Source organism: Lycium ferocissimum, chromosome 5 (assembly GCF_029784015.1).
Source record: "Lycium ferocissimum isolate CSIRO_LF1 chromosome 5, AGI_CSIRO_Lferr_CH_V1, whole genome shotgun sequence".
Classification (NCBI taxonomy): domain Eukaryota; kingdom Viridiplantae; phylum Streptophyta; class Magnoliopsida; order Solanales; family Solanaceae; genus Lycium; species Lycium ferocissimum.
Window position 1 is genome coordinate 75,709,956 of NC_081346.1, and position 9,914 is coordinate 75,719,869.

At 33.5% G+C, this 9,914-nt stretch overlaps 1 protein-coding gene across 1 annotated transcript; it reads right to left on the reverse strand.

The window, feature by feature from the left end:
- Nucleotides 1-4,050: 4,050 nt before the first annotated feature.
- LOC132057520 (uncharacterized) lies at nucleotides 4,051-8,771 on the reverse strand. The gene is made up of 10 exons (XM_059450164.1): nucleotides 8,228-8,771; nucleotides 7,584-7,773; nucleotides 7,337-7,470; nucleotides 6,663-6,775; nucleotides 6,318-6,441; nucleotides 5,759-5,914; nucleotides 4,745-4,900; nucleotides 4,576-4,655; nucleotides 4,410-4,459; nucleotides 4,051-4,216 (listed from the first exon to the last, which is right to left on the reverse strand). Exons 1-10 carry the CDS (start codon nucleotides 8,591-8,593, stop codon nucleotides 4,083-4,085), a joined length of 1,503 nt encoding a protein of 500 aa, XP_059306147.1. The 5' UTR covers nucleotides 8,594-8,771; the 3' UTR covers nucleotides 4,051-4,082.
- Between the last annotated feature and the right edge of the window lie 1,143 nt (nucleotides 8,772-9,914).

The following is a 9,914-nucleotide window of genomic DNA, read 5'->3' on the forward strand; positions in this document are numbered from 1 at the left end:
ACTCCTGCCTAATAATAAAAGCTTAGTTTAGAAAATAACGTAACATATACTCCTATGTGTCCTTAAATTATAGTATATTAATCAGTTGTAACAGAAGGGTCTTCATGATGTCAAATTAAGACGTCTCTAATTTTGGACTTTCTTCTCATATTGGTCAAACAATTCGCAGAACCACACCAATAATTGTCACCGACCAAATTGGAAAACAAGTTTGAAATTAGAGAAAGAGGCTGCATTAAAACAAACTGTCACATTCTTCCTATGCCTAACTTTGAATGGAAAATGAGATTTCAACTGAAGATGGCTATTTTCCATTGTCCATTTCGCTAAATTTCTATTTTTCGTCTAAAAATGTCTGAAACATTCCTCTTACTTAAGCTTCTATTTTTCTACTCTCCTGGAAAAAGTATCTCTGACTTCCACTTAGTTATTGCTTTCCAATTTATCCTTATAATATAGAAGCTTTAGCAATCAATAAAAATTCGTCAATCAACGTGAATAAGACATTTCATGGCCGGTAGCTTATAAGTCTTAGTTGCACTCTACACTACTACACAGCTTATGTTGATCTAGATAATACTAAGGTCGAACCTTCTCATGAGTACCAAAAGATAAAATTTTAAACTTTGGGAATCTGTTACTCCTCTTTTACATGTATATATGTGAGAGAGAACCTAATTTAATAAAAGGTACGTATTCAAAACTTACGAAGGAAGTTTCATAACTTGGTGGAATTGGTCCTAATTTAATGTTATACTCCACAAGTTTTCCAAACTTCTAATTAACTTCTTACTCTCTAACTAAAACGGAAAGAATATCTATCATAAGGACAGACTTAGTCGACATGCCTTTCAAATAGTACCATCTAAGAAACCAAGGTTCACTGCTCGTTGAATTCGAAAGCGAGTTTGTCGTAAAAGTAATACAGATATGACAAGAAAGTATTGGGCTCATAAAAGGAAATATTAAGATGCCGTTCAAAAAATTGCACGGTCTGATCTTCAAATGGGCTGGTCTTTAATTTTTGTCTTTAAGTTGTTTAAGGAATCCGGTACAACTTGTAATCCTTAAAGAACTGATGCCTCAAACGGCATAAGTTCCATTTGAGGGACAAAAATTAAAGACCAGTACAAAACAGGATCAAAAGTGCAAATGCCCCGATGCCGTTTGTGTTTATTTCAAAGAAACAAAATCAAAAGTTGCGTCGGAGCAGACAATATCTTAATAATAAATTATGGCCAATGACGCATTTCCAGGTTTGGATTTTCACATACTCACGCAATTTAACATAAGGTCCATAATTACAAGCCCAATATTAAAGGAATTTTTACATGTTGTAGCTAACTATAAGAGGTATTTAAATATAATAACTACATTGTAAATAAATTATAATCCATAGCTATATTGCGTATTTCAATTACCCCTCATAGCTATATTGTGTTCAAGAATCCAAAACCTCATATTTCAAAAGGCACAAAGATGCCTTCCCTTCGTCATCTATGGCCGCCACCTAAGAATTTGTGCACGAAGATCTCCCCTGCGTCATCTTTGGCCGTCGGCGATGGGTCTCCCCTCCGTCATCTCTGGCCACCGCCAAATATCTGATCAGAATTTATGGCTTCTTCTCCTTCTTGTATCTGAGATCTGAGTGTAGTTGCTCAATTTTCAGAGGAACTTTTAAATCTCTGGCCGGAATCGAAGGCTTCGTCTCCTTCTTGTATCTCAGATACGAGTGTATTTAAGTGTATTCGTCATTTTTTGCATGTAAATATAAGGTATATGTATTTGGCTGATTGTATTTTTGGGCATACTAGATTGATTTGACTGTATGTGTTGTTTGACTAATCAATATACATATGTATTTGGCTGACTATATGTAGAACTGTGTATTTGAATACACTTAAATACACGCGAAACAGGTAAAACATAGTTGTATTTGACTGACTGTATTTTGGGACTGGGTATTGAATACAACAATACACGTGAATAGCTATAACATAGCTACGAAATGAAATTAAGAAAAGAGCAGCTACGATTGGTTAGAATCCTAGAAACTATTGCAACTCAATGCCAATGGTATACTGAAATTATTTTTTTGTGCGAATTGCCCTTCAAAAGCACTGGTCTTTAATTTTTGCCCCTCAATTGGTGGTCTTTAATTTTTGACCTTCAGCTAATATCCCAAGGTTCTGGATTCGAACCCCAACTGTGAAAAAAAAAATAAAAAAAATAAAAACAAGGCAGAGGTTTGGATTCGTTATACAGAGTTTTGGATGCAAAACTCCACCTCAGGCAGAATTTTGAATGTAGAACTCTATCTGCAGGCAGAGTTTGCAAAACTCTACTTCACATGCAAACCTCTGCCTGCAGGTAGAGTTTTGGATTCGTGCCTAAAAAACTCGCCAGCAAAGGTTTAGCACGCTCGAAGGCAAATCTCACGCTTGCTGTAGAGTTTGCGATCAAACTCTTCGAGGCAGAGTTTCAGCTCTGCAAGGTAGCAAAATTCCCGGGTCGTTAAATCCAAACTACACTTGCGATCTTTTTATTTTTTAGTTTTTTAAATTTTTGATCGACGGGGGTTCGAACTCAAACCAAGGGTTAACGAATGACAAAAATTAAAGGACAAAAATTAAAGACCACCCCAAAATAAGGACATTCCTGCAAATTGCCCTACTGAAATCGGTATTGGCCTATTTCCTGTCTGTCCCATTCATAACCTTTCGAAACATTTTTTTTGCAGGGATTGCCCTTTTTTTTGGGGTGTTCTTTAAATTTTTCCCCTCATATTTGTGGTCTTTTAAATTTTTCCCCTCATATTTGTGGTCTTTTAAATTTTTCCCTCATATTTGTGGTCTTTAAGTTTTGTCCTTCGCTTAAAAAGGTGGGTGAATACCTGAGGTTCTGGGTTCGAACCCCTGCCCACGCATAAAATAAAAAAATAATTTCGCAAGGCAAGGCTGGGGGGCATGTATGCAGGATCCGGCATACACGCCTTAAAAGGAAAAACTAAAGTTATCTTTGGATCCGACATAACTAAAAAGTCCCCGTATGACGTAACTTTTCCTTAAGGCATAGTTTATTTATGCCTTTATGGCATAAACTTTTAGTTATGATAACCAAAAGTATGCCTCATAAGGCAAAAACTTTTATGCTAAATAGACTTTGCCTTATAGCACAAACTTTTAGTTACGCCTAAGGAAAAGTTAAATGCTTATAGCGACATACTTTTAGTTATGTCTTATAAGGCACACTTTTAGTTAAGGCATAACTAAAAGTATGCCCCATAAGGCGGAATTTTTCCTTAAGGCATAACTAAAAGTTTGTCTTGTAAAGTAAAAGATAAAATAAAAAATAATATATATATATATGCTTCAAGGCAAAGTCTGTCCCCTCCGGCAAACTTTTAGTTAAGCATAACTAAAAGTCTGCCGGAGGGGGCAGAGCGAAATTCAAACTCTGCCTTGCAGTTTTTTTTAAAAAAAATTTTGACTGAGTGGGGGTTCGATCCCGAAATCCATGGGTTTTAAGCAAAGGACAAAAATTAAAGACCATCAATTTGATGGACAAAAGTTAAAGACCACCCCAAATTGCACCCTTTCGACATTCTGTTTCCTCGCCCAAACTGATTAGGCCTTATTCGCTAGTTCTCTCAAGCGGCCCATATTGTTTATAATTTGGTCTTTCTACATTTTCTAGCAATAAGTTGAATGAACTTTAGCTTTGCAATGCATATATATTTTTTCTTTCTTTTCTTTATTTGTTATTCTCTATATTCTAATTTTATTTTTCGTTTCTTATTATAATATGTATATACGACGACAAGCACCTGTATCTTTACACTTTTTGAAGATTTTTATCAAACAAACCAAGAATTTCTTGCTAGCATTAGAGATATTTCGTAAACCAAAGGGTAAAACAAAAAGTATTGTATTTTCAGTAAATCTTATTGAACACTTAAGGATCATGTAACTTGAATCACTTCATATTTGTTCTCTCTCTCTCTCTCTTCTTTTTTTTTTTTTTTTTTTTTTTTTTTTTTAAAAAAAAAAAACTTTTTGCTTGCATATTCCTTTTTCGAAACATTAGAAAATCTCAGTCAAAGTTTGATAGTATTGAGAGAGCCATTTGGATATGATATTGACCTCTCTGCCCCTCACTTCTCGGAGCCATTCCGGATCTTCTTTGCTTGACCATCTAAGGTCCACATGATGTGCGCCTACAGTCCAAGTGTACAGGGGTTAGAAAAACGAGAATATAAATATAAATCATTCCGGGTTTTTAAGAGCAATTGAAAAAAAAAAAAAAAAAAAGAATCAGATAAGTTATATTTATACTGTATTGTGTGACTCTTTTTTCATACGCAGGTATACAAACATATGAAGGAATATTATGTCAGTGATCTTACTAACCTTCTTTTGCGATGATAGCAACTATGCTCCTAGATATATTCTTAAGCACCCTGTTAAAAAATTATAAATAAATACTTAACAAAAAACTTGTGAATATGTGTATATCTATGTATAAATTTGCATTTTAGACAGAATAAGATACTATATATGGAGAGAAGTCACTAACCCTGCACCACTCCATGGATCTCTTAGCCCATTAAAGAAGATGATGTTACTTCCAAACCTCTTTAGAACCCTTTCAATATTCTGAAAACCATATATTGAGTATTATAAGTTGGGCCTGAGCTGAAAAATTCATATCCTGGGTCTTATTGATTAGGTGAGTGGGGACTTACATAGCCACCAAATTCTGTAGTTACCCAATTTGGTCTGGGCTTAACGCCGAAAGTTGATTTGCAAAATCGGACTCTTTCATTGTAATCCCATTCGGAGGGTGGAAATATGCTCTCCTTGTTGCTCCCCTCTGTGGGCATTACCATCTCTGTGCATGCCTGTAAATCATCCTTAGCATGTGAGGGCATGGTCCTATGCGATCTATTACATCATTTATATAGATAGTATATCCTATTTAAATTGCCAAATAAATTCTAAATATTGTAGCCAATATATTTCGTACAAATAACTCGATTATAACGAGACAGAATATCATTGTGTACATTGAAAAATGAATAAATTAACATACTACGTTAAGGTTCTAAAGCAAGGTAAAACATGCAAACGCAAATGCACATTATTGGCGAAGCTAGTATGAAATTTATGCCTGGTAGTAGATTTGGTTGCAAGATACTGATTAATATCGGTACGAATTAGCTAGGTACTCTTTCCTATGCACAGTAATAGATTAGTACAAGTACATATTTAGTGATTCTTGTTTGAACGATGATTCAAGTGTACAAGTTTTACCACAAATTAAGAGATGTAATGGGGTGATTGAGATTCATTCACCGTCAACTAAAATCTTTGAATTAAATTTTGAGAATGAAGAACTTCTTTGTGGGGAACACTTTATCCCCTTAAAGGATTCACCCGACGCGACTTTGGATGATAGGACAAGTAAATTTTAAATACCGATATCTTTTAAAATAACATATACGTACAAGCTTTAACCTTCTTAAAAGTCCAAGCTAACATACCTAATTATGGTAGCTTTGGACATTCAAACTTGAGTCATAATGTTGTGGAAAAAATGTCTACATTTCGTACATCCCTGATACTCTGTCCCAACTAACAAGAGTAGGAAGATACTATGCCTAACTTTATTAGTGCTAGGCTAGAAGAGGAATTTTCTTCAAAGCGCTTACTATTTGGATTGGCAAGTTAAAGACCAGAACACACACACATAGTAATACCTGCCAAGTCCATCCACCAAGGTCGTGAGGATCCGAATCATCATTGAGATCGAAACAAGTGGTTTTGCCAGTGTAGTTGTAATAGATGTTGGCTGCACCATAAAGTTTCTCAAACGTGTCCTTTCCAGTCTTTGGATCATCAATTGCCTTGCACATCTACAATATCGTTCACAAAATTATTCCCAATTGGGCAAAGTCTAGTGTACTATTTTGCTTTCCATTGTCACATCATAAATATTACTCCATTAATTGAATTTGAAATTAGATATAGCTTTTCTAAACATGATTGGATTGTCAATCAAATGGTTGAAAGAGACACTGTTCAAATATCTTAAAATGTAAGGATGGAATATTACTTTTCTCTGTTTCTTCCTCTTAATATCCAAATATAAGCATGGGTTGCCTTAAGTTATTAATATGAAAGTGAAAAGTCAAAAAACACAAGCAGATAATTTAATCCTTTTAATAATATTATTTTCTTTGCGGAGCCGCAAACCAGGAACAATATAAAAATAAAACATTTCAACAATTATCATTTAGAGAGATTAAAAGATTGTACCTCTTTGACTGGATAAGCCGGCAATGGATTAAGGAAATTGGAAGGAGTTGGATAATCAGTCATGGCTGTGTAGACAAAGGCCGTAGAGACCCAATTTTCAAGAGAACCTCGACTAATATAATTCCTATAAATAAGTTAAAACAATCTTATTAATTATTTACACAACATCTCATTTCCCATATTGAATATTGATAACCCAACCCAACCCCAGCATTAAAGTATTCATCTTACTCCAACTTTTCAGATAAACACCATTAGTATGCCATTTAATATTATTGATTAGTAGTATTTTAAGTAATAATTTTACCCCCACCTTAATTAGACAACTATTAAAGTAATTCTTACTTGCATATTCTGAACGACTTTCTGAGTTTGTCCAATCCACCGGTTGTTTTAGCCGTATCTTCAATTTGTTTCCATGACCCTTTAATCACCTTATAACAGTTCTCACTTTCACCCTGTTTTTTTGCGACATATAAGTCAAACAAAAAGAATTATGACAGAAAGAGAAGAATGCAGTATACAGACCAAAATGCACCAATCAATTTCACTTGTCAGTAAAGAGGGGTTGGTTTGTTATTTGATAATTAAGATTCCTTTGGTTTATTCTGTAAATACATTTCAATCATAAGAAACTTTCAAAATTAAAATATATAGTTGTCCAGGACTTTTCCAATTTCTCTAATTAAATATACTACGTATTCAATTATTGCCATTTACATTTCAACATATAATATATCTATTCATCTTTATCCAAATCTCATCTTCATTGTCTTTTATCTCCGAGCGTATTCACCCCTAAAATGGAATGATGTAAATTGACATGTATCGTGACATGCCAGCCAGTTCACATTGTTTCAGAGTGTGCTATTTAATTAACTGATAGTAACAATATATATAAAGATACATATCTTGACACGTATTTACTAGAGTGATCGATGTAAACACCATGCTCAGTACATTTCTCACTAGTATTTCTTTCCCTTGATATAAGCAAAGTAATAAAAGATGCTACGTACCCTAAAGTCTTGTGTAATGATATTATTGAAGCTGTATGGAGAAGTGATGTTGTCAAAGTTGAGGATTGGTGCAGAAGAAGCCAAGGCCCCAATGGTCACATGTGGGTATTTTAGCCTAAACCATGCTGCCAACACTGCCACAACAATATAATAGTACTAAATATACCAAACCTGGATAGTATAATATATAAGGAAAAAAGCTGCAAATACAGTAATATTAAATGCAGAAATTAAGGGCAGTACATACTTCCACCATAGGAACCTCCAAAAACAACAACTGGTGAGTCAGTGGCAGTCAAGTTGTTCTTCAGATCAATTATGAGAGTTGCATAATCTGCTAATGCCTGTGTTGAACTCAAATACCCTAATGTGCTCTTATTTGAATAAGCTATCTCTTTGTCTCCCCCGTATGGTATTGACTTCCCGTAAAACCTATGCTGCAAATAGAGAATATACATGTATATGATCGATGGAGATGATAATCTCTATTTTATTTTGAATAAGAAGAATCCAATGAAAATAGAGAAACATGTCAATTCATAGTAGTAATTATGTTCATGTAGTAATATTAATTATTTTGGTTCAAGTATAAGTCGTTTTAGCAAACCTTAATTTGTTTCCGAAATTCTTATATTTAAGTAAAATAAGAAGTGATTTATTGGTTTTTTCCCCCTTTCTAAATCATTTATATATACATACTGTTTTACTTATTAGCTTGTTAATTAAGTGAGATGTTTCAAAAGAGATACTAACATGGTTTAACAAATTTTCTTTGATTAATAATTAAACGTATTGGTCATGGGGAAACTTGAAGTCAGAGGCAAAACCACTTAATTATAAAAAATCATGAGAAATTATTTAGAATTGAGATAAGAGATGTAATATATATACCTCAATGAAGACTAGGAGGGCGTTAAAATGAGGAGCAATTTCAAACATGAATCCGGTGTTTTGGGTGAACCATTCAATGTTTCCTTCATTGCCAGTGTAGACAAAGATAGGAGCATTATTCTTGGAACCACCCCAGTATTTGTCATTGAACAAGTACCTCTGTTGAAAAGTCTGGTAACTTTGTGGATTATAATTGAAGTGGTCAAGAATTTGAGTGAAGTAATTTGTCTCATAATTAAGCAGCTCATTCCCTTTAGAGGCCAGAGAAGATAAGTGATAAGAAGAAGGGAATGTTGGTGGAATTTTGGCAAAGGAGATGGGAGAAAAACCCACAAGCAACAAAAAAATTAGTAATTTCATTTTCATTTCTTTCTACCACTTATTCAGTGGTTTGCAGTTGCCAAAGCATAGAGAAAGGTACTGAGGGTTGGTTATATATGTAAGGCCCCGAAGAGGAGCAAGGAATCTCTCAATAGCATATAATTTTGGATTTAATTTATATCCATTGGTTGTAGTGAAAATTTAATTAATATTATCACGATATTTAACATATTAATATTGTAACATGTTATTATACTTTTTTCAGTGTACTAATCTCAACTATTTATAAGTAATATATGCAACTGTCATTAAATGATTAAAAAGTGCGAGAATAATTTTAGGCTGTCAATATATATAGAAAAGTTTGACTCGTCTTGATTTTTATAGGTACTATATTGTATAGGAAGAAGTCCCCGCCTAAAATATTTCTTGTTGCCGTTGTTGACTGCAAAGCTAGGCCGTGAATTGGTAGAGTCCAAAAATAAACTTAGTAAAATGACGTTATTGTCGAGAAATTCCGCATCAAAATCATCGTCTTATCATAAATGTAGGCTATCTGTGGTTTTAATGGTTTTTAAGTTTAGTTGTAGTTGTGAGATTAAATATCTCATAAATTGACTTCTTTAATAATAGAATTAAAAGCAAAAATTTTTGTTTTCTTGTCAGAAGCCTTTAATATATTAAAGACAAGACAACCTTTTTTATTTTATTATTGTAAAATATATACTTCATTTATTAATTTTAAGAGGCGTGCAAAATCAAAAGTGAATAAGTAAAAGTGAATGAAGGAATCTATGACATTATATTTTGCCTTTTCAACCTTATATTACAACCAACAGGATTGTAATAGATACATAGATTAATGCGGGGAGTAATTATATTAGCGTTGAGAAAAGTTTGTGATATATTAAATTAAAGGAAAGTATCAACAAGTAATTAGCATTTTAAGATTTCGCATAATTTTCACTTAGACCCTTGAGGTTATAGAAATGATCACTTAATTATCTCCTAATTAAGCGCATAAAAATGGTAGTTACGCCCTTATAAGTTATCAAAGTGCCATTTTGCCCTCTGAAGATCTACATTTTGCAGAACAAAATTTACATATATAGAAGATTTGTGTGAAATTATTGAAAGTAAAATATGAATTGAGCTTGAAGCTCATCTATGAGGGTTCGACCTTGAGAGAAAATAGAGGGAGAAGAAAAATACTTGTGTATTGAATTATATTTTATCTGAACGTGAAGTTACAAATGAAGGAAATTTTTGTAGAAACTAAATTGTGCAGCTGACATCTAATCACCTGCTTGCTTAACTGACTAACAACCTTCAACTAACATCTAACTAACTGTGGTGCAATATTCCC